General features: G+C 42.8%; 1 protein-coding gene across 3 annotated transcripts in view; it reads left to right on the forward strand.

Annotated features, from left to right (window-relative positions):
- The first annotated feature begins 541 nt into the window (after positions 1–541).
- Positions 542–25,135, forward strand: part of LOC306919578 (uncharacterized protein) — a 32,570-nt gene continuing 7,976 nt past the window's right edge. Inside the window, exons 1-35 of one of the 3 annotated variants that reach the window (XM_079532338.1) lie at positions 542–748; positions 3,300–3,491; positions 5,120–5,145; positions 5,440–5,475; positions 6,200–6,292; positions 7,298–7,366; positions 8,272–8,316; positions 8,585–8,638; positions 9,890–9,943; positions 10,745–10,798; positions 11,268–11,321; positions 12,190–12,243; positions 12,845–12,889; positions 13,010–13,063; positions 13,888–13,932; positions 14,385–14,438; positions 16,281–16,379; positions 16,796–16,840; positions 16,966–17,064; positions 17,696–17,749; positions 17,878–17,985; positions 18,897–18,950; positions 19,943–20,041; positions 20,593–20,646; positions 21,146–21,244; positions 21,709–21,762; positions 22,625–22,678; positions 23,054–23,107; positions 23,234–23,287; positions 23,590–23,634; positions 23,769–23,867; positions 24,263–24,370; positions 24,501–24,608; positions 24,721–24,774; positions 25,019–25,072. In XM_079532338.1, coding sequence (XP_079388464.1) covers positions 667–748; positions 3,300–3,491; positions 5,120–5,145; positions 5,440–5,475; positions 6,200–6,292; positions 7,298–7,366; positions 8,272–8,316; positions 8,585–8,638; positions 9,890–9,943; positions 10,745–10,798; positions 11,268–11,321; positions 12,190–12,243; positions 12,845–12,889; positions 13,010–13,063; positions 13,888–13,932; positions 14,385–14,438; positions 16,281–16,379; positions 16,796–16,840; positions 16,966–17,064; positions 17,696–17,749; positions 17,878–17,985; positions 18,897–18,950; positions 19,943–20,041; positions 20,593–20,646; positions 21,146–21,244; positions 21,709–21,762; positions 22,625–22,678; positions 23,054–23,107; positions 23,234–23,287; positions 23,590–23,634; positions 23,769–23,867; positions 24,263–24,370; positions 24,501–24,608; positions 24,721–24,774; positions 25,019–25,072 — 2,406 coding nt within the window. In that variant the 5' untranslated portion in view covers positions 542–666. The remainder of the gene's footprint in view (positions 749–3,299; positions 3,492–5,119; positions 5,146–5,439; positions 5,476–6,199; positions 6,293–7,297; positions 7,367–8,271; positions 8,317–8,584; positions 8,639–9,889; positions 9,944–10,744; positions 10,799–11,267; positions 11,322–12,189; positions 12,244–12,844; positions 12,890–13,009; positions 13,064–13,887; positions 13,933–14,384; positions 14,439–16,280; positions 16,380–16,795; positions 16,841–16,965; positions 17,065–17,695; positions 17,750–17,877; positions 17,986–18,896; positions 18,951–19,942; positions 20,042–20,592; positions 20,647–21,145; positions 21,245–21,708; positions 21,763–22,624; positions 22,679–23,053; positions 23,108–23,233; positions 23,288–23,589; positions 23,635–23,768; positions 23,868–24,262; positions 24,371–24,500; positions 24,609–24,720; positions 24,775–25,018; positions 25,073–25,135) is intronic. The other 2 variants (XM_079532340.1, XM_079532339.1) reach the window with 2 other exon arrangements.

Genomic DNA, 25,135 nt, shown 5'->3' on the forward strand with positions numbered 1-25,135 from the left:
TGCATGCTATAGCTGGAGCAAATGTCTTAAAAGAAAAAAACACGAATCACTCTTGGTGGCTTCAAACAAGCCCTAAAACAAGCCACGTACAACCTGACCAACTTAAGTAGGCCTACTGCTCTACTCCCGTTACAAGCTATATTCTCTATACGAAATATCTTTCTTGACCAAATGCAGTTGTATCCCGACTCGACATACAGACAATTAAAACGCATCTAAGTCGCCTACACATCAAAAATACTTAATTAATGTTTAATTTAAGAAATAATCCACTTCTAGATCCGGGACAATGGTGAGCCACGTCCAAATGAAGCCGAATCGACGCGTTAATGAATGATGTGAACATCCACGTATTGTGGAGCTGAAATGTGAACTTGTTTGACATGTTTTAAGACGGCCCCCTCGCAGAGATGAAGGAGGGAGGGGAGGGACCTCTGGGTACTCACAGAACACATAGAGAAGTTTATCTGCTGGCGTCCGGGACCTCCCCAAAATGTCCTGGGCATATAAAAGCCAAGCTTAGCTCATTTGTTTAGGCAGTAGGGAGTTTCTGCTAGGGTCCTGGATTGGAGTTATCACAGAAATTGCATGAGTGGAGTCTGAGGAGGAAAAAACACACGATTCCCCCTTCTTGCCCCAAAGAGTCTACATGACTGATATTTAGTCATGTTCAGCTTTGTGGATATTCGGTTAGCGCTGTTGCTCAGCGCAACAGTGCTTTTGGCGAGAGGTCAAGGCGAGGACGATAGTAAGTATCCTTTTTCAAACACTGGTTTTATTTTATTTTATTTTTTTCCCTGGGACATGGCAGTTGGCAATATTGGCAAAGCTCAGGATCTGGATAGCACTGACGCGCGTAAAAGGATGCTGAACAATATTTCTTCAGTTGATGTTCGGAAGGAATTGGTCCTGCTCGCTGATCGAGGCCAACCTGAGCCCTTATGGGGGCAAAGGGGTGGTGGAAATGAAGCTTTTTCTTTTGGGGGTATTTTCTTTTCCCGAGATCTGGAAGTAAAGAATTAGTAACTAACTTTGGATGATGTGTTTGTAACTTGCCTTTCACTGACTGGCGTACAGATGTTGTTGCTGCTGGCGTCCTTTTTCTCCTCCTATTCCATGTCCCGCACGCACGCACGCACGCAGGCAGGGCCAACACGCACGTCTAATAGGCTATATCTCATGCAGTCTTGGATGCGCTCTTCTTGACTTGAAGTGATTGATGATAGCGAGTTCAAACAGAGTTGAATCAGAATTCAAACATAAGAAAGAAACGCATGAAACCGATCAAAGGCACCCGCGGGGGCGCTTTGAACAACGTTTCATGAATGTATAGGCCTAATTCAAAGGTGCAATTCAGTGTCTGTTGCATTCATTGTGATGTGAAACTTAATTCAAACTGAAGCAGCTAGGGCACACATCTGTAGGCATATTGAGCATTAGCGTTTTTACACTGGACTGGAGTGCATGGCTGCACCGAACTTGTTTCAGGGTGTGAGGAAATGAGACCTGCATGTTCATCCCCTCGACTTTGAACGTTTACAGTTGGAGGCCAACGAACCATCCTACTTGAATGTATAGTTTAATTTAAGCAAGAAACGTGTATCTGTATTATGTATGGCACAATTTGCAACAATAAGGCAATTCCAAAGTGCTTTACACTAAACATTAAGAACATAGAAACACACTAGGCCTTTATATGGACATTTGATTACGATGAATGGCTATAATTCAGGAATTCAGCTTTAGTTTAAGAACATACTTTAGTTTGTTTCGGCAAAAAGAACAATGGAACATTGCTGAACACTGACGTCGAAGGTCTAGACATCATGATGCGTTAATCACCTAAAAGAAAAGTGTGGCGTGGAACTTTTTTTGTGTGTGGAATACTAGCGCCTCCCTGCGGTGAGCCTCAGAAATGCAGCCTCCCCTCAACCCCACGCAGGCCTCACCAAACCATCTGCAGTGCAGGGGGGGGGGAAAGATTTATTTTTCCAGTGTTCCTCTTCTAGATTTTTTTCCCTCTTTTTTCCTTCTTTAAACCACATCTGTAGAGCAATGTTGAATACAGCATAGGGCCTAAGTGAGTCATTGGCTTTGTACAGCAGCCTTGAGCCAAATCTGGACACAACAAGGCCCAAACCTTAAGGGCCTACAATAACTGTAATCATAAACTGCAGACAGTTGCATAGTGGGACTTCAATAAAATGTCTATGCTCCTGCTTTGTCCTCAACAACCACACTAGGCATGACTTCCAAGACGTATTACTGAATGGCTTAAACATTCATCTAATTTTGCAATTTTTTTAATATATTGGCAAGATCGAGGCCTTCAACACAAGCCAGTCTTCTTAGGCTGCTTGATTGACATGATTGACATGTTGGTCAGTCTCAGAACCTATAATCCAAAAGACAAGTTGACCATTGCGTTCTTACCATATCTTTACCACACCTTATCTATCTAGGCCGGGGAACATGAACATGTTTGAGGGCCCTAGCTGTGCTATTGAGGGGCCACCTAATATTGTGTTTTCTGTGACTGTTTCCCTCCAGTGTCAGATAATCTCAGTCTATCAGGCCTACTGGTATTTGGAAAGTGGACAAATTGTGGTCCCATTTTGTTACATGTAATTCCGTCGACTTGTTTTGTCAGACATAGGCTTATCAGATGCATCTGTCTTATACCAAGTGATCAGAAGCAGGTGTGTGGCTCCAGGGTTACAGTTAGGTGTTCTCTTCTTGGCTGATTTAAGGCCACCTGTTAGTGTTATGTGTTAGTGTTAGTTCATGGCCTGGGGATAATTATGTGGTTATAGCTTGCAGCTGGTTCAGGTTAGGCTCAGGCACTGTTAATATCATGGATAAGTAGTCTAGGCATGGATTTGGCGTGGTATAATACATTCATTTTAATTAAAGGTTAGACAATCTAAATTATGGTTAAGTTTAGGACTTCATTTTCTCTTCTTTTATTTTTCAGATTTTCTCTTTTCCCTTTTGTACATGTTGATGACATTGTATGTTGGTGTTATTTGTTATGCTATGTTGATGAATTGAATACATACACAGGACCACAATGGAAACAAGCACCCAGGACCTTTTTGTGCCAAATGTCTGACTGTACCTGGCGCTGTTTACATTTCAGTCTAAATAAAGTATTCAGTCAATCAAAGCTGAAGCCCAATAATTGACGTTTGTCAATGTGAAACTGATTGAATAATTGACAGTTATTTTTTTTATTTATTATCATCTCAACTCACCGATACTTTCTCTCCCCCCCACTCTCTCTCTCTTCCACCTTCCAGGTGCATTTGGCAGCTGCACGTTAGACGGACAGCTGTACAATGACAAGGATGTATGGAAACCAGAGCCCTGCCAGATCTGCGTGTGCGACAGCGGAACCGTTATGTGCGACGAGGTGATTTGCGAGGACACCTCCGACTGCGCCGACCCCATCATCCCCGACGGAGAGTGCTGCCCAATCTGCCCGGACGATGGTACGGACCTCATAGAGCTGTGCTTGGCTGCTACTACTCACTCGGTTTGACCGGACAACCGCTGCTTTTCTGTTTTCTTTTTGTTTTTTTTCTTGCCAGCATATCTATATGACTGGTAAAGTCATAGAATAGATACATTAGCTAAAACTAGTCTGAGTAAACAGGAGGTAAACGAGGGTAGATATAGGTAAAAAACCACCATCCTTAATGGATCCAGACTATCGTAGATGTATTCTATCGAGTCTGACTTTTTACTTTCGATCAAATCGATAAAATACATCTAAGAAAGTCTCGATCCAAGGCTAGGTCAAAAAACGGTCTCTGGCTGATGTCATTTATTACAATGTTGGACGGTTCCCTTCTTGAAATGTACCACTGCTCATGCAACATGAGTCAAATTCCTATTCTTATTTGCCATTTCCTACGTGTTGGTCAATCTGCCGTGATTGCCGTGACACCCAGCAGCTCCAGCTTCCCTCCTATCACAGCGCGACTGGCCAACCGTCCCTCTGGACCACGGGATCTAAACTCTACCTTCTACGACCACTCCCCCAGCCCCCCACCCACCCGCCCAACATCAATATTTTGTGGTTGTATTGGCTCAACGGCGCCACCTTGCGCCTCTCTCCCCCATTTAAGTTGAGGCGACCAGAGTTTGTTTGGGCCACAGCCGGTGCACACCGGACTTTTTTAAACGTTCCCTGAGGATTTAGTGCTACAACAAAGACCCGCTCTGGATTTACAACTACATGGATTATACTCACTCTGTGGATATGTGTGACCATGCACGCAGTCTGTCTGCAGACTGCAGGCCTCCTGTGGCACAACACAATGGGACTCAACTAAAACAGGCCGCACACATTACACCAGTGGGGTCCGGGGGGCCCCGCAGGGGTCCTTGAGGGGGGGTCCCCAGCTAAATGATTGAGAACCAAAATGGACCCTTTCAGGTCTGTAACTCTCGAGACTGTACAAATGGAACCAATTGGTTCGATTTAGGAACTCCCATGAGATACCAAAACCATTGTGGTTCCATTTTGTACACTTCTCAGAGTTACATGGGGCTCTGTGGCTTAATGCATAGCATATTGGGGGGTCCTTGACACGTACATGTTTGAGGACCGCTGCACCCTATACCCCTATACACCCTATACCCCTATACACCCTATACCCCTATACACCCTATACCCCTACATCACATAAACCCTAAACACCCTATACCCCTACACCACATAAACCCTAAACATAACTTATACTAGGATTTGTTTGTTCCTCCGTCATTCATTATTAGATGTTATTCCAAGTACTCGTTATTTGTAGCTTTGGTCGACTTAAATGTCATCAAAACATGGCAGACTTGACTCTACTTCAGACTGTCATGTGGACCCATAGAGGGTCAGTGAATGTCATTGCATTTGAAACACGGTCAGAGTTAAGCGAACACTCAGCCATGCTGTTGACATACTGTATAAATTGTCATGTGTCATGGAGTCCTAATAGCTAAACTCCTTGGGCTTTACGGTGTCAGCCCGAATCTATAGACGTCTAGTTTGAAGTAGTTATGATTTGAATGTGTTGATCAGGTGTTGAGATATTCTCTCCTTTCTTCTTCTCCGTTTGCTCTGTAGGTGTCCAGGTCCAGGAGCCCTCTGAGGTATTACATGTTTTTCTTTATTTTTTCACACTTACAAAAGATTATCTGTGAATGTTTGGATTTGCAAAAAAAAACAAACATACATTGTGTATCTGATCGTTTCTGAACTTAAACCTTGGGCAGGGTCCCAAACGTTTAAGTTTGACAGCTTATAGATCTGTCGTTCAAAGGGAATGTTGGCATTCTGTGTAATAATGTACGTGTGTGTATGAGATGTACATCTATGTACATCTTATACTATGAATGAAACACTACAGCAAAGCCCTAACTCTATTTCTCTCTCTTCACGTTTAGGGAGGTGTGGGAGACACTGGCGACAAGGGAGATAAGGTACGTCCTAATTCACTGTACACTCATTCACTGTACTGTACTGTATGTTCTCAGTGTGCTCTTGTTTTTCTTTTTGAAGATTATACATTCTAACTAATCCCCTTTTTACCTAAAAAACTGGACAATGTGTGTTTAATTTATCCCGATGTCTTATTCTATTGTGTTACGTGCTGCTGTGTATAGTTTGAATTGACAGACAGAAGCTCCTGCAGTCTACTGCTGTACATATAGAACGTGTGTTTACATGTCAGAGCTGAGATATGTTAGGGTTAACGGTGTTTGCTGGATACTTGGCAATGGCACTTTATGAACCGCATGACCTTTGACCTTTAATGTGAATGAATTGACCTTGATTGTAAAGGGTCAAAAGGTAAAAAGTTCATCAAGTCATACATGGGTTTTATAGTTTAAGTGGGTCTCAAATTTAAATTCAAACTCATTTGAACTTTTTACTTATTTTTGATCGTTATTATTGCAATGAGACGTTTTGTTTTTCTTCATATGAATTTGATTGGACGAATCAAAGTTAATTCAATTTAGAACAATTTAACGTAGCAATAATATTTACTATATATTGTTTATAAAAAAAAAACGTTGGAAAAGTATTTATCATATAATTTCTTACATAACAGACTAGCAATACTAAATAAGTGGATTATGAATGCATAGCAGAAAAGGCTTGGTTTCTGACATTAAACTGTCTCTATATCTCTTTATTCTATAGGGTCTTCCCGGTCTTCCTGGCAACGACGGACGCGACGGCATGCCCGGACTCCCCGGCCCTCCCGGACCCCCTGGCCCCCCTGGCCTTGGCGGAGTAAGTTCAAATAAAACATGACCTCCAGGGTTAACGTCAACTTACGCTTTGAGCGACACAACGTCATAACGTGTGTGTGTGTCTCACAGCATTCTCGGTTTGGAGCATTCGTTACTGTCTTCGACTCGGCTACAGTGGCTTTGCCAGATATTTTTAAACATGGAAGTGAAGTGAATAGTTCGTTACTTTCCCAAACGATCACAGTTACGCGGTGTTGCACGAAACATCTGCGACCTTTCGGTACGTGATATCCTCTGCAAAGGTCCTTAGTTTTGACACTCCTTTTTTTGTCCGTGCAAAGCATGAAATTGATCTTTAGCTTCACAGATAACATGTCAAGATAGAACAACTCCGTGTCAGGTTGAATGTTAGATCCAGTGAAGTTACCTGCAACAGAGCACACTGCCGCGATTTTGCCGTTTTCCCCCCCGAAAAACGCATCCGGTCTACAAGGTCACAGTTTATAGTCCAGTATCACTGACTAGTACCTTTGAGAGAAAGTTCAGCTCTTGTTTCCCCGCTTAATTCAGCACTGGGACTGGGTGGACAGCTCCCCAGGTTCTCCGCTGTAAATGTGTGGTCTGTCTGTCAACACCCAGGAGGATGTTGCCTTGATTTAAGACCACTGCTTATGTCACCTGGCTCACCTGCCCGTGACCGCTTGGCTTGCACACCCATCGAGTGTGTCAGCAGTTCAGAGGCACTCTGCACTCTGTATCTTTCCCGTATCCCACCTCGCAGAATCAATACTGTCAGATCTAATACGTAGGATCACACTCTGAAAGGTTTTGGTCCATTCTGCAGTTTTTGCACTTTCAGTTTCAAGATCTGTTTGTTTCAACTGTCTGGAAATAATTCGTTTTTTTAGCCGTTCGGTTCTGTATCTGTGCGATTTCCCGAATCTCATTGTCTCATGTCTTTGACATAGCTAGAAAAAAACGTCTCACCTGAAGTTGAAAGATCTGAATGGTGACTGATGATGCTCTCTCTTTTTTTCCTCCACAGAACTTCTCTCCTCAAATGAGTTACACCGACCACTCCAAATCATCTGGCCCAGCTCAGCCCGGCCCAATGGTATGAATTCCACCACCTCACACTGAACATACGTTTAAACTGCCTCCGCAACCTTCTTTTGCAAAAACATGGACGAGTAGAACACTTGTTACTGGATGACATGGAACCCATGTCTAACCAATGACTAGTCTAAACTAAGTATGCACCCTATGGGCCCTATTATGCATGTCTTAAGTACCAGGTCTTATTACTTAACTTAAGACCTGGAGGCGTGATCAATGCCATTTGGCTATTCTGAGTGGCCAAACAGCATTGACCACGCCTCCAGGTCTTAAGTTAAGTCATAAGACCTGGTACTTAAGACACGCATAATAGGGCCCATGGTGTCCCGATGTGGATGGACTTCAGGACATATAGGAGGCAACACGTTGCATCGAAGCGCAGCTTATATATCTGCTCTGTGTCGACCCCCAGCTTTAGAATCTTTGTAGCATATTTTTTTCCCTGTTTCTAAATTAGTTTAGAAATGTGACAGTAACCTTCCTTTTCGCATATTCTGTCACAGAGGAAATAGTCGTCAACTGATAACTGACTGACCCAACTAACTAACTTACTAAAATGTATCGAGTTCTAAGTTAACTTCCTTTGTACACAGTGGAGAAAAGAATAAGGTCCAAGGCAGCTCTGATGTTGTAGAAAATGTTTTATTCCACATAAAAAGAGCAAGGGTCAGAAAGGGTTACTAAAATGCATGCTTGCTCTCATAGGGCCTTATACAATATATGAATGCCCTTTTGTGTGACATGTTTTAATAACTGACATATTAAATGTAATGTTTTTACGAGCGAGATACTAAATGTCATGTTTTTATAAGTGAGATATTAAATGTAATGTTTTTATAAGTGAGATACTAGATGTCATGTTTTTAAAAGTGCGATATTAATTGTAATGCTGTTTCTCAACAGGGTCCTATGGGTCCTCGCGGTCCCCCCGGAGCTGCTGGATCTTCTGTAAGTATTCTGTTATTTTATCAAATCTTAATAAAATACATTTTTTTAATAAATGTTGTATTATTAGCTTCTGATTGAATGTGTTAGTTTGCAATCACACCTCATGTTCACCAAGCTACATTGTTTTACTTTCATTGTTTAAATTCTGCACTTAGTTGCGAGGATTCAAGATTCACAGGCACACAGGAAAAAGATAAATCTAATTAAAAGTATGTTCATATAAATGTAAGACATTGTGCTAATGTGCTTTCTCTTTGTGGTCAACCAGGGTCCTCAGGGTTTCACTGGACCCCCAGGCGAGCCTGGTGAGCCCGGCGCTTCTGTAAGTACACCAACCTTTCTGCTAAGTGCTAACACATCATCTTCATAGTCATCACAAACATCATCCGCATCTTCATCCCAACCACATTCTGCATGACACACGTTTAGTGGAGGAAAGTTAGCTAGACCAAGGTTTGACTTAATAAGGCCCTACTAGCTGCTAAGACTGGCAACCCAAAATCTGATTTCCTATCCACATTGGAGTCCGACACATTCCCTGCCTACAGTATAATGTTTTATATTGATTAATTTAGGTTGCGGTCCGGTCGTATGCTACATCTGATTAGCTCTGGGTTGCTAATGCAATAGAGTAGACAGGCAATGAACCAGAAACAAGATGGCCGCCCCCGTCCACATCCAGTTGTTGACATTTTTCCAAATGCGTTTTATCTCGGATTATGTTCCCAGATTCCGCAGATTCCCAGATTCCGCAAGCTTTATTCACGGGCGATAACTAAAGCGTCGATACAAAATGTATGTTTTGGTTGAATTAAAAAAAGGTTGTGAGAGGTTTTAACATAGACGATTTTCACTTCCGGTTCATGACCTGGGGTAATTTTCGCCTTAAAACAAAAGCTCAGAATGGAAAGACCTCGGCAGGAGCGAAATAATGAGTGAATTAATACCTGGCGGGGAATGTGTAAAGATTCAACTGGTATTAAACTATCCCAACTGGATAAACCGAGATTTGGAATGTTCTACTGCTCCAGTCTCGCGTTGCCAGACTGTTGCCTCTCGCAATTTCCAAATGCTTCCGTCATACAGTCTGGAGCAACGGAAGCTCTGATCATGAGTCAAATATAAAGCGGAAGTGAAGCATCCTCCCCACTTCCGTTGCGACTTTACAGTCACGAAAATGTATCCTAATATAAATAGACACCTAAGCATATATAGCTTGCTGCTTAGCAGAAATGGATAAAGCTCTAAAGATATTTTAAAATATATTTTCGTGAACAGAAATGGCAGCTTCCTTACTCAGATGTGGGGAGGTGTAGTTCCAGGCTCCACTAACATCAACTTCCTGTCTTTTCTGTTTCGCTTCCTGTCATGTGACACGCACACACACACACACACACACACACACACACACACACACACACACACACACTCACACACACACACACACACAGAGCTGGTCGTACTGTATGGCGTTACATTCACATACATTCACATTCAACAGCCATATGTAGGAACGATGCACCCTACAATGGATTCAAATGAATGATACATGTTGTTTCTCCATCCGCTCTAGGGTCCCATGGGTTCTCGTGGCCCCGCTGGTCCCCCTGGCAAGAACGGAGATGATGTAAGTGCTCTTTTAAGCCATTTTGACTATTCTAAAAATGTCTTCTACATCCTGACAGTTTTCTGAAAAAGCTATGTTTCTCTATGTGTCAGTCGTTCTTCGATTTTTCAAAAATAGCAGACCTACAAGCTCGTGGCGCGCCACTCGGTGGCGTGCTATGATCTTGTAGATCTGCTATAGTATAGCAGATCTACTAAAGTATAACGTAATGCTTAAAACACCAAAAGGGGTTCCCGCCCAAAATGGGGTTTAAGCATTCTCCTGTAGGACACGAACCGCAGGTTTCTTCCTCAAAAACGGAAACGGACGGCTTTGCAATTTCAATACGACTGAAGCTGTATGTACAGCTTCATGCTGCATTGTCAGATGCTGTTTCTAAAGCATGTGTACCGTTCCCAACACATGCTACATTACATAAAGTAACCTCTAATTGGTTCACCGAACTGAGCCCCCCCTCAATTTACAGCCAGTGAAATAATGCATGACATTTAACTGTTACAAATTACAATTGTGTTGGGGACCCCCTGGAATCCCCCAGACAGCCACACCCCAGTTTTATTCATAGGTAATCTCATTGAGACTTGAGGTTTACAGATAATCTCGAAGGAAGTCATGATGATACTGTAGCCTATATTTTTTAGAAAGAAAAGAAAAGAAACGTTTTCTAATCCAGGAAATATTATCCGAGCAGGTTATGTCTTTTTAGTTTCTGAGGAAAAACATTCCTCCATTTTTGAAAATAGCCATACCTTTACCTTTAGCCTTTGCTAATCTCCATGTGTGTTTGTTGTCACCCCACAGGGTGAGCCCGGCAAGGCTGGTCGCCCCGGAGAGCGTGGACCCGCTGGCGTTCAGGTGAGTTGAGGGACGCGGCCCCTAGAGGTCATAGGTCAAGATTAAGTCAGCCCAAAACAAAATGGATACTGGTTCCCACATCTTTAGTAGCAACTATTATGACTGGTAGAAGCAGTAGGACATAAAGACACACATTTGACCACCATCATTAATGACAAAAACTAGTTGCCGTTGCAAAACTCACAGTTACTGTTTCATCATTGTTTATAACATCATGGTACCAATTAAGAAACACGCGCGTGCACACACACACACACACACACACACACACACACGCACACGCGCGCACACACAGTGCTGCTGTGAGATGACACATCCACTAGACTTTTAGAGGCTGGTTACATAGCTACAAAAAAAACAGAATTGTACACAAAAACAAACTGCATATCGGAGGCACCCATGCTGTGTCTGAATAAAAGCTGACGAGGAACATCTTCTCTTCTCTCCCTTCTTGTCCACATCACCACAGGGCGCTCGTGGATTCCCCGGCACCCCCGGACTCCCCGGCATCAAGGGACACAGAGTGAGTCGAGCATTATTATTATTATTATTATACCACCACATTGAGAACGTTGGACTGCATTGATCTGAGCTGATTCTGTCCACGTGAACTCAATATATCCGTCGTACACGGACTAATGTGTCCGTGGCAAACTTTAGATTTTCTTTTTTTTAAAAACACCCTTATAATGTTCAATATTTTGATCATAGATTCCATTACTGAATGCCAAGTCCCGAGGTTTTCTTCAGAATATGTATGACATTTATTTACTATGACACTATGGCACATAATGGGCTCCATTTTCGTCACCTCTAAACCCCTTATCCCTAAAATTCTTTGTCTTTTTTTTTACTATTTTGAAAAACATTTTTAAATAGTTCAACTAGCCAATCTACATTGACACGTTGTGAGCTTGTAGACTGGCCATTTTAACTATTCAAAAATGTTTTGCAAAATAGTAAAAAAGGCAAAGAAGTTTATGGATAACGGGTTTAGCGGTGACGAAAATGGAACCCCTAGGAGTCCAACTACTTTAGTGCTAGTGGTTCTCAAATGTTTTATTTGCAATGACCCCCTTAACTCTGAGAGTGTACAGATGTAACCAAATGGACCCATAAAGGTGGTTGCACACCGGCCGCGTTTTTCGGAAAACCGGTGGAGAAACGCAGCTAAAAATCCGAATTCGCATCCGATTCGCGCCCGGTGTGTGGAGACCTTAAGGGTCCATTTGAACACTCTCAGAGTTACAGACTTGTTATGGTCATTCAGGCTTGTCCCTTGTCCGTGGCAAACATGGAATTTTGACTGAAATGTCCACCACAAGCCGTCATCAAAGCGGTGTTTGATGACCCCCCTGCTCACAACTCTTGTCTTATTCTGTCCTCCTCAGGGATTCAGCGGTCTGGATGGAGCTAAGGGAGACGCCGGTGTCGCCGGTCCCAAGGTAAGGACAGCACCGTTTCGCATAGAATGGACGAAACTCAAAATATCGAGAATAAAAATACAGAAAAGCTTCTCCTGCACAGGAAAACATTTTCGAGTGTGAAAAATGAGGAGAACATTCACATATTTGTGGAAAATACATTTTCAGGGTTCGACATAAAATTGGCCAACATTTGTTGGCCAATTTATCTCTAATTTTTTACCAATGCCGATAGTTGCCAAAGCAGAAAATTACATATCTAATGCATCATACATTTAAATGTATGACCTTAAATTACATAATGACATTTGATTTTGAGTATCTGACGATACCGATTTTTCCTGAGCCGATATTGATATCATGTAACATGTATGCTATTTATCACAAAAGTACAATATGCAAAATTACACACAATATCCAGTCTAATATCATGATATGGATATAATAATATTGATACTAGGGTTGTCCCTTTTTCTGTTCCCGATCTGATTCTGATCATTTGAAAATTACGTGTTTGGCCCCCGATTTTCTGATCACGTCATCAGATCGGGACAAAACCCTAGTTTCTGGTATCACTTTATATCACTTAATTGTCTGTCTTCTTGTCTGTGTTTGTCCACAGGGAGAGGGTGGCCAGAATGGCGAGAACGGTACTCCTGGTGCCATGGTAAGCGTCTGACCTCAGTCGGTCCACACCGTTGTCCATTTGGAGTAGGAATCTGTCACACCATGTCCTAGTTGTCGATCAGGGAAAGCTAATGTTCGTCGTTCTCTTTTTTTTCCCCAGGGTGCACGTGGTCTTCCTGGTGAGAGAGGCCGCCCCGGACCCGCCGGCCCATCTGTGAGTGACACTCGTCCTCGGGCTAAACGTACATGTAACCTAGAATAGTGTATACTCACATGTGAAGATTTGACCGAGAGCCATGCTATTATGCAACCTCCAGCTTTTCACCAGAGGAGAAAAACTGCATTTATTTATATTTTATCCAAAATAGGTTAATGGCACAGGCAGACTCTTCACATACCAGAGCATGTCTGAAATAAATATCAGAGCTGAAATCGACATGTAAATATGAAATAAATGCTTAAATATACAAGCTAGGTGTCCACAGAAGTGAACCTTTCAAGCCTGTTATCTCAACTCCCTGTTTTCGGCAAGACATTACTCTTGCTATTATTAAGCCATATCTCCAAAACTGGTGGGTCAAACTGAACAACCAATATGTCAATTTGAAGCTATGATTCCCTGCTTTCATATGACATGAAAAAAACGAACAAATCCAATGGCAGTCCCTCAGTCACATTTGGCCACAATAATAATATTGTTTTATTGTACAGATATTCGACTGTTAGTCGGATGTTAGGTCCTTAGCTTGCTTATGATCCTTGATGACTATTTGTACGTATCACCATGTGTTGTGATTGCTCTGGATTAAGAGCGTCTGCTAAATGGCTAAATTGTCCTTAGCCCCGATAGTCCTGTTATATCGCATATTTCTGCGGGACAGCGACTGTAAAAGATGCAAACATAAATCATGTGTATGCTATATTCAATTGGTTTGCATTTGCGTAGAGGTCATCACGGTATAATGATGATCTCATTTGCGTAGAGGTCATAAATGATGATGTTCTCATGATAACATCTTCTTCATGTCTCGTCTCCAGGGTGCTCGTGGTAACGATGGCAACGGCGGCGCTGCCGGACCCCCTGTAAGTATAATTTTTTGATTGATTGACCCCCTGTATGTATCATTTATTGATTGATTGACCCCCTGTATGTATCATTTATTGATTGATTGACCCCCTGGATGTATCATTTATTGATCGATTGACCCCCGATTGACGACATTACGTCTTTTAAAATTGTGTGGCGTACAGTAATGGATTGGACACCATAAGCCAGTGGTTCTCAAACGTTCAATATCAAGGACCCCTAAATTGTAATTTAGGGGTCCCCCCCATCTCAAAAGATTTTTGTGTTGAATCTTTTCAAAATTATTAAAATATTTCTTTCCCCACAAAGTGGAGGGTTAATCCCCCCCGGATCCCACTTTGAGAACAACTGCCATAAGCCATTTGACCGCAGTATAGTTAAAGATCTGTAGACCTTGTGCTGCCGTGGAGTCTTTGGCTTAACGTTTCTTCCTTCCTCCTCCATGCAGGGACCTACCGGACCTGCTGGAGCCCCCGGCTTCCCCGGCGGTGCTGGAGCTAAGGTACGTCTGAAGTAACAGTACATACACACATACACACATGCAACGCCTTTGGTGTACACAAACGTACTAGTGTGTGTTTGTGTGTACACACAAAGCGTCTGTACTGTATTTGGAATACATCAGTGTATGCTCTACGCCTCCCATACTGTATCTAATGTAAAATCGCTATATACAGTTATTATGCTGAACGTTAGTATCGCTCTAAACATGAACATGCTCTCAGAAGTATCCACAAAACACAGTAGTAGTGGATGTCTTTGAAAGGACAGCACTCGTAGTAATCAGAGTCATTAGTCTTAAGCTCATATATCCTATTTATTATCATCACTAACCCATAAACGCCCTCTGTAATCCCCCTGACCTCCCAGCCCAGACCGGCTTGAACCGGTTCCGTTCTTTTTTCCCCCGCCTAATAATTGAACCAGTTCAGACTAGTGTTTCCAATGAAAATGAATTGGTTCACAACCCTAAAAGTTGGTTCGGAACTTAAAAAAAAAAAGAAAAAAAAGAAAATGGCCACCGGTTCCGTGAAAGCACCAAAGGTTCCAATAATCTAGAACGCAAGCAGTTCTAGAAGCAACGTTCTATATGGTGGAAAAAGGGGGCCTCGGAGAGCTCAACGTTATTTAGAAGCACAAAACTGCAGAACTATTCTGCCCTACAAAGCCAAATGCAGTAACTAACTACAAACAAAAACAAACAAACAAACCCACAACTACAAAGTGGGTTTAAAAGTGGTCAGCCAAACGAGATATCGGCATATATACATATATATATATATATTGATATTACACTAATTGTATATCTGTTCTTGAGATAATTGTTTATCCCCCAAAATCACAAAGGCTAATTTGACTTTTGGGATACACAAATTAGTCGGTGTGTCCAAAAAGTGACTGCACTTTGTCTTTGTAGGGCAGTAATGCCAAATTAGTTACATTTTGTGCCAACTTTGACCTATACCCAAATAATGTGGAAATGAGAAGCCCACCAAGGACCCGAATGAAAGGGTACCGATCCAGATCCCGTACAGCTCAGAAAGATTTATTTTTCTCCATCAGCTTTCTCAGGGTTAAAAGTGATTGCACACTGGACACGTTTTTCTTAACTGTTATTTGGGGGAAATGCAGAGCTCATCTCTCATTAGCGCCAACCATCAACTTCCCCCAGTCACCTGACATGAGCATATTAGTGGCCACCAGGGGGCAGGGGTACCCCACTAATGGTTGCCCCGTCAGCCTCTATATGTGGTGCTGGAAACCATAGAGCCATTAGAATATCATAATATACCACTAGGGATGCAACTATGGAACTAATCAATTGAATTGATTATAAATAAATACAAATACAGACATACATACATGTCATTATAGGTAAAACATTTTAAAATAATAATACAAAACAATTGTTCGCAACATGTCATGTTAACGAGCTTGTACAGCTGTTATATCAATGTACAGGTGTCAGATACTACTTCCTTCCAACTAGTGCATCACACACACACACACACGCACACGCGCGTGTGGACGCACACACGCACACAGCGATTCAGATACACCTTTATTGACACATTTGGACATACATTTTCCTCGACAGGAACAACATGGACACTAAACCATCATCACAGTAATAATTAATGCACAGCATAAACACAGTAAACATTTACATTGTCATAATAAACAAGTCAGTGCTTCTTGCCACACGCACACACACACACACACGCGCGCACACACGCACGCACGCACGCACGCACGCACGCACGCTCAGGCGGTTCTGTCGCACATGCTGTCGGTACGGTCGGTGACTAAACGAACGCTGACCTCTTGACCTCTTCCATCACAGGGAGAGACTGGAGTTCAGGGTGGACGCGGAAACGAGGGACCCCAGGGAGCCCGCGGTGAGCCCGGTAACCCCGGACCTGCTGGCGCTGCTGGTGGAGCTGTGAGTATATATATATATATATCGGCGAGACGAAGCAACTCAAATGACCAAATCACGACCGTATAATAATTTGGTCCCTGTTTTAGTGTTACTTTGGGCTTGTAGAGCTGCTATAGCAAGTGTAACTCTGCTGCTCACACGGGCAGATGCAAAAGATACAAATATACACAGCGTACTTGTAGCTTTGTATCTTTGTTTCCGGAACTTGAAACCAAAATATTCATGAATGATATGAGGAATTATAATTTAATTGAATGTGGTACAGTGTTACAGTGTAAAATGGCACGACTATACCTGCCGTCCATGTTCCATCTATACATTTCCGTTAGTCCGTTCAAATTGTCAGCGAGAAAGGTTCTTATAGGAGAGAAGTGCATTCAGACTAAAACGTTGTCTCTGTCCATTTCTCACCGCAGGGTAACCCCGGATCTGATGGTTCTCCTGGTGCCAAGGGTAGCCCTGTAAGTAACCACACCACCGCATCAATCCTTTTCCAAGGATTTCAAAATGTTTTTTTTTTTTAAGAAAATAAAGAATGTTGTACTTCTATAACGTCCCATTCCTCCTCCTGTGTTCCATACATTAGGGTGCTTCTGGCATCGCTGGCGCCCCTGGCTTCCCTGGAGCACGTGGACCCGCCGGAGCCACCGGAGGCCTCGGTGCCCCCGGACCCAAGGGAAACAGCGTGAGTAGACCAGTCAACCCTAGCCCCTCACCCCTAACCCCGGACCCAAGCATGCTATAGAGGCTATGCACGCTCATACCCGGAAATTATGCGGGATACGCCTACTGTGTTGCAAAAAGCGACTTTCTGGCCTTAACAGCCAAACAGAAAAGTCCTATCTGATTGACAGCCCATACATCCACACAGAAAAGACCTATCTGATTGACAGCCCATGTATCCAAACAGAAAAGGCCTATCTGATTGACAGCCCATACATCCACACAGAAAAGGCCTATCTGATTGACAGCCCATGTATCCAAACAGAAAAGGCCTATCTGATTGACAGCCCATACATCCAAACAGAAAAGGCCTATCTGATTGACAGCCCATACATCCAAACAGAAAAGGCCTATCTGATTGACAGCCCATACATCCAAACAGAAAAGGCCTATCTGATTGCATTAAACAACCTTAACTATTTGACTATTTCTGTTCTTGATTATTGTAAATCTCTCTGGATTAAGAGCGACGATTCAAAACCACAGGAGTGACTTGTATTAATGAATTACCCGACGTTGATGATAACTGTACATGAATCACTTTGACGTCAACCTCATGTGTGTGTCGTGTGTTTGTGTTTCCTGCTTTACAGGGTGAGCTTGGAACCCCTGGACCCAGAGGAGAGCCCGGTGCCAAGGGAGAGGCTGTAAGTTTCAAAAAAATAAAAATAAAAACATCCTCGTTTTCATGTAGAATTACTTTGATGTATTGACTTAACAAAACATGTTCTGAATGACCGTCGGTTCTAAATATCTGGTATTTTCCTTTTCCCAGGGATCCGGTGGACCTCAGGGTCTGGCCGGCCCCGGCGGAGAGGAGGGAAAGAGAGGCGCCCGCGGTGAGCCCGGTGGTGCCGGACCTCGTGGACCTGCTGGAGAGCGTGTAAGTTACACATCACACACACACACACACACACACACACACTGCCGTGGCGTCACTGTCGGAAGGACGTCTTAGCAACGTGCAGAAGAGATACTTTTCAGAAACCCTGTTTCTTATGATGGATCCAGTGTAGTTATTGTTTAGTCACAACAAGGCGCTTGTGAAAATGTTCAAATCGGTTTCAATGATTATTAACCCACTTAACCACTTCAAAATGTCTCAAATATGGCTCTACAAGCTGTCATGTGGTGCACTGTAGATCACAGCGCATTGTGAGCTTGTAGATCCGATATTTCTTTTTGCAAAATCTGTTGCGACACTGTGGTGTGAAGAACTACTACGGCATTGATTTATAAAAGAAAAGCACAAAACGTTGAGATTATGGAGATACAAGGTTCCTGCATCCCTCCAAACTTCCCTCACAGTCTTGTGAGGGAAGTCTACACAGTCCACAGTCTCTCACCGAGGCCTGCTCGCAACACACACGTGATGCCAGCAATGGGAGCAGAGCTCTAACATTATTACTGCTATTGCTGCTACATATGCTACATAATTATGTCTTTAGGAACCAGAACAAAATTATGTTACGAGATGTAACAATAAAGAAACCATGAACCTTCTTCAACCAACATCACCAATACTAAGGAAAAATAATCGTAAATAAACAAATAAAACCTTGACAAACCCTGCTTTGACAAAAAGCGTCAAAGCAACACGAGTTGTAATTCTGAAAGCCGCAAACGGCTCCTCGTTCCCCAGGACCAAATTCCATCCTGTTAAATTATTGCACGTTGAATTCCCATGGGGATTCGTTGGTTCAGTGTGGTGTTGCAGGTCCGAGCGCCTCCCGTTCCCATCCATCCATCCGTGTGACCTTTGACTCTGTGTGTCTCTGCTTGTCTCCATCATAGGGTGGACCCGGTGCTCGCGGTTTCCCCGGTGCTGACGGAGGTGCTGGTGGCAAGGTGAGTGACGGAACCTCCTCAATGACTTTACTGACATCTGCCACAGTATAGTTCACAGTTCAATGGAGTCAGTACAGAGGTAGAGAGAAAGAACAAGGGAAATAGGATTGATTGATTGATTGATTGATTGATTGATTGATTGATCGAATACTCTATTAACCGCTTACAAATAGTACAGTGGTACGATTTTGCAATGTCGCTAAAAGGATAACCCCCCAAAAAGCCCTGAGGGCTTATGTTTCCATTGTGGTCCTTAAAACAATGGGCCAGGCAATCAAAAGTTCCTAGTAGAGTGAAGAAAATGAAAATCCACATACAGTAGACAATAGACACATTATACAGGCAGGCCAGATGTTCCAGATATTCATGAGCAATGTTAACGAGACATTTATAAAGCAGTCAAACACACTGTATATGCATACTATTCTTACTGTCAATCATACACGGTCAAATCGTCATTGTTCATTTTACTCTGAGGGTACACGAACATAACCAAATGGACCCGTTTGGTTACATTTGTATACAAATGATTTAATAAATGAACATTGAGGATTTTCTGTGTATCGATAACCTGACACCTTTATTCATTTTAGTTTATTTGAGCACACTTCAAACACTCACAACTGTATAGCGTACTAACAAACGGTAAACGGTGCATTTATATAGCGCCTTTATCCATGGCTCTTTACATAGATTGTGCAATACATTCACCCACTCACACACACATTCACACACCAATGGCGGAGGAAACCATGGCAAGGCACCGACCTGTTCGTCGGGAGCAATTACGGGGTTTCAGAGTCTTGCTCAAGAACACTTCGACACTAACTCTGGGGGGGGGGGGGGGGGGGGAACTCCGGGTTCGAACTAGCAACCTTGCGGTTACCATCCGGGTCACTCTACCCCTGAGCCACTGCCGCCCCCCATAATAATAATGATATATGGCAAACATCTTCACCAGACTGACCCCCTCTCTCTCTCTTGTTGAACAGGGAGCCCCCGGCGAGCGTGGAGCCAACGGACCCGGAGGCGCTCAGGGCGCTACCGGCGAGGGTGGACGCAACGGCGAGCCCGGCATGCCCGGATCCAAGGTAGGCCTCACGCGACGGGACACCAAACGCAACGCGTTTACCTTTAATATATTCATGTAAGATTATTATTATGTTACCCAGTAACGAGTAGTACTTGCCAAAGCACTGATATTGTACCATATTGCTATGTAAAACATGGTATTAAATATTATTGCTCAGGATTTGTTGGCTGCCCTTTGAAAACATTCCGTTTTAATAGGTCGAGAGAGATTGATGCTTTATTTTATAGCTTTTTTTTTGGCTGGTTGGTGAATCTATGGAAATATATTAAGTTCTAAAAGGAGCTGGCTAAACAGATTGTGTTGTTGTACATCTCCTTTTTGTTTGCCTGTGGGGAGGGGGCTTAAGTAGTATGTAATATAATATATTACTCTTGATTCCAAGTAATAAGTAATGTAACATTATTACTCTTTTCTAAGGAGTAACGTGGAATATAAAGTAACACATTACTCTCTAGTAATATGGCCCAACACTGACTGTGGGTGTGGCCTGCTGCTCTTTTTAAAGAGAGTGTGTTCATTGCTTCTTGTTCTTGTTTCTCCTCTCTGTAGGGAATGACTGGCAGCCCCGGATCCCCTGGCCCTGACGGCAAAGTCGGACCCGCTGTAAGTCCTGTTTTCCACAGATCAACACCCATTATGCCACTGTAGTGTCATTGTTATCGTCAAACGATTCAATAGAAAGTGGTGGTTCTCAAATATTCTCATGTCATTTCATGGCAATTTGATATTTAGCTACCCCTGTCCTGAAAATAATTTGTTTCAGCAGGGACCCACGCAATATGTTCACATCTGTTTTTGAACGGTGTCCCACTTTGAGAACCACTGCCATAAAGGATCAATTCTAAAGTCTAGAACTGTTATGGTAACATATGTTCAAAGTAATTTCACCACCCGCTGTTCTTTAGGGTGGCCCAATAAAGGATCAATTATAAAGATCCAGAACTATTAGTGTAAATCAATATGTTCAATATAATATAATCAATTATAAAGATCCAGAACTATTAGCGTAAATCAATATGTTCAATATAATATAATCAATTATAAAGATCCAGAACTATTAGCGTAAATCAATATGTTCAATATAATTTGACCTGTTCTCCAGGGTGCCCCTGGACAAGATGGCCGATCTGGACCCGCCGGCCCCTCTGGAGCCAGAGGTCAGCCTGGAGTTATGGGATTCCCCGGACCCAAGGGAGTCAATGTGAGTGCACTGTACTATGATTCTTTTCTTTTAGAGAAAATTCACATTATAGAAGATCATTGATTGACCTCCAATTGTGTTATTATTATCTCTGTAAAATCAACTCTTGAGAGTGTTCCATTTGAGTTACACACCTGTAAGGGTCATTTTGGGCCCCTGGTGTTCCAAAGAGCCAACATTCAGAATCACCATTACTTACTGTCCTATTCCCTCCATCAAGATTGGACTGGCTTTTGACCCAGTCTAACTATTTATATTAATATAGAAACAAACAAGAATGCCGATATTTCCCCCAGGCTTGATATGATGTATACCATGCATGACATTTCCATGCTTTTTAATGTTTAATGTTGCAAGTTTAGTTTTGAGCTTAGATTTGGTTTCCATCTTTTCTTTTAAAGGCATCAATTTGATGCAACACGCTTATGGTCACCAGAGATTAATGTGGACTTTGTCTCCTTCAGGGTGATGCTGGCAAGCCTGGCGAGAGAGGAGCAGTTGGTGCTGCTGGAGCCCTCGTAAGTATATCTTCAAAATGTCCGAAAACTATACGAACAATCCTGGCGGCCGTGATATTACGGGCCTTCTGGCTTCCTCGCGCTGGTCCATCATGATTCCCCAAATAGAGCACCGAAGTCTGACGTAATTTACACATCATACCTAGGTCACGTTTTTTTTCTTCCTCCCCCCCCATTCTGAATTCCCATAGACTTTTCTTATATCACATCAAATAAGAACTGTGTTCCAAAGATAAACAAATTATCCCATTTATGGATATGAAGAATCAACTGACTGAGACTGAGAAATCGCCAATGTTATGTGACTGTGAATTAGTTACATTTTCGCTAAAACGGACCATATGAAATATCATGAACGATACAGTCAGAGACACCTCCCCGACAATATCGTGGAGGCAGTTTGTTTGTTTGGACCACAGTTCTTTCTATGAGCCGATTTCTTTTTTAGAGATAAATGACTTCCGGGAACCAGCTGGGGATGAGCGAGTCACATCCGAACTTCTGTGCTCTATGTTTGTGCCACACCAATCAATGATAGCAAGCTATATGAACCAACCAGTAGCTTAGCATAATGTGTGTAGCACTTGCACAGTTGCACTACCCTTGACGATCTTACAGGCGTATGCAAAGGCTAAACTTATGTCATTTAGATAGCATATATATAGACATAGCACTCTATCGTGTATACTCATAGTTTTATTGTACACTACAGATATTGTACTGTTGCTTATGATCCTTGATGACTATTTCTATGTATTTGATGTATTACCATGTGTTGTTGGATTAAGAGTGTCAGCTAAATGCCTAAATTGTAAATTGAGTTGATGATTATCTCCTAATAATGTCATGTCTTCCTCCTTAGGGCGCTACCGGCAAAGAAGGAGATACTGGTGCTCCTGGACCCCAGGGCCCCGCTGTATGTACCATCATCATTATCATCATCATCTCCACATACCTTACGCCACATACTTAGTTGCACAACGAACATATGAGCTCGCAATGCTCGCAGATCGGCTCTTTTCAAGGGAATCGAAAGTCACATTTAACTTCATACACGACTCAATTGGTCCTAGTTGGACTCTAGGGCTGAACAACTTGGTATTGTAGTGTATTAGGTAATATTAGGGTCCACGAAAGCAACACAGTACAATATGAATTTACCCTTAAATGTATAGTGTGCCCTACTGGACACAGCACATGACATTAGAGAAGCTTTTCACACAAAAACAATGGTGAAAATGTGATTTCTGCTTCAGATCTTTTGAAATTGTTTATTTGTTTGCTTTTCTAGGGAGGTGCTGGTGAGAAGGGAGATGGTGGACCCGCTGGACCTTCAGGATTCCAGGTATGTTCTTTACAGCTTTCCACCTATCTTAAAAAACTACATTCCCCTTAATTAGAGCAGGCTATGAATACAGTATGCGTATAATATTAATATTAATAACTCATCGTTCTTCTTGCTCCTGTACAGGGACTCCCCGGACCCCAAGGTGCTACTGGCGAGACTGGCAAGCCCGGTGAGCAGGTAAGGTGTCACAGATATTATGTCATTTGATTTCAGGGCACGCCGATAGCTGAACAATAAAATAAAAATAAAAAAGTATACATTCGTCGGCAGTTATTTACTGTACTGTACTGTATCTCTTGAAATGTCGAGGGGCGTGTTGTTCAAATATGACAGATTTGCTCGGCATGTTGTTTGAAAATGACGTGATCGGTTTCCCCGATTTCCCGATCGGGACAAACCTACTTGTGGGTCGATTCGTTTTTTTTTTTGCTTTTCAAATAAACTAAACCAAAACCTCCTCTTCCTCATCTTCCACACAGGGAGTGAACGGTGAGGCCGGACCCTTCGGCGCCTCTGGACCCAGAGTGAGTGTCATTATGGACTCTTAAACCTTCCCCTCAAATACTAGTTTTCAACATCCATTATCATAAGCTGGATCTTGTGGTGTTTTGCCTAACGGTGTTCTCCTCGTCCTCCCTTCTCCGTTTCCCCCCGACAGGGTGAGAGAGGTTTCCCCGGTGAGCGTGGAGGTACCGGTGCTGCCGGACCCACCGGAGCCCGCGGATCCGCTGGCCCCGGCGGCAACGACGGAGCCAAGGTGAGATTGTCCTCCCAGAGCAGATTATGACAAATAACTGAAATATACAAAGAAATTAAAATGGAGACGATTATGTAATCATTGTGACAGGCCTAATCACGTGTCGTATGTGTACACCAGCAGTTCCGTATTTTTTCAGTAACCATAATCCTGTTTTGATGTATGTAGGATAGGCACTTATAAGCTTTCAGCTTCTGCCTATTTCCTTTTGATCACCTCTAACAATGTAACTGTTTCTTTATGTTAATGTATTATTGTGTTGGTGCTGTTGTTGCGAGGATGATCAAATAAACGAAACAATAAAGCTGATTTAATAACCCTCTCTGTTCTCTCTCTATCTCTCTCTCTCTCTCTCTCTCTCTCTCTCTCTCTCTCTCTCGGGTGTGTATATGTAGGGAGAGGCCGGTGCTGGTGGTGTGCCCGGTGGCGCAGGACCCCCAGGTCTTCAGGGAATGCCCGGCGAGCGTGGTTCTTCTGGCATGCCCGGTGCCAAGGGAGAGAGAGTGAGTAACTCTCACCATAAAATGGCCTGTGTCAAAGTCCAAGTTCAAAATACCAAAGCTCTGGCATGGCCCAGTTCTAAGTGAGAGATCATTAATTAATATTGTGTTACACTGTTCTCTCCTCTCTCAGGGCGATGGCGGAGTCAAGGGAGGCGATGGCCAGGCTGGCAAAGACGGTATGCGTGGTATGAGCGGTGGTATTGGACCCTCAGGACCCCCTGGAGGTCAGGGCGAGAAGGTGAGCGTTTTGATCAGAGAGTTTTGGTTGTTTATCAAGACCAGGAATATATAATTACAGCATATATCATATGAAATGTGATGTTAAAATGTGTTCTCGTTGTGTTTCGCAGGGTGAGGGTGGCCCAGTTGGACCTGGAGGAGTGACCGGTGGTCGTGGTGCACCTGTACGTTTTCATTATTTTGACATACTATATTTAGATTATTTATTTTTGTCAAAATAGTATGGTTGAAATGCAACCATTTTTACAGCAATAAAAAAAATGAAACATCATATAATATTTTTGTTGCAGACTAGAATAGTATGATGTTAAAAAGAAAATGAACTTAACGTGACATACTGTAAAACCTTGAAGGATTCCATGACCTTTTCTTTTTATCCATTAATTTTGTCTGTCCTCGTTTCCCCAGGGCGAGCGTGGTGAGAGTGGACCTCCCGGACCCGCTGGTTTCGCTGGACCCCCTGTGAGTGTGCTGTCATATATATCACATAATACATGATATATGCTTTCAGTCAGTCAGTCAGTC

The sequence above is a fragment of the Electrona antarctica genome (genome assembly GCF_951216825.1).
Source record: "Electrona antarctica genome assembly, contig: scaffold_26, whole genome shotgun sequence".
Classification (NCBI taxonomy): Eukaryota; Metazoa; Chordata; class Actinopteri; order Myctophiformes; family Myctophidae; genus Electrona; species Electrona antarctica.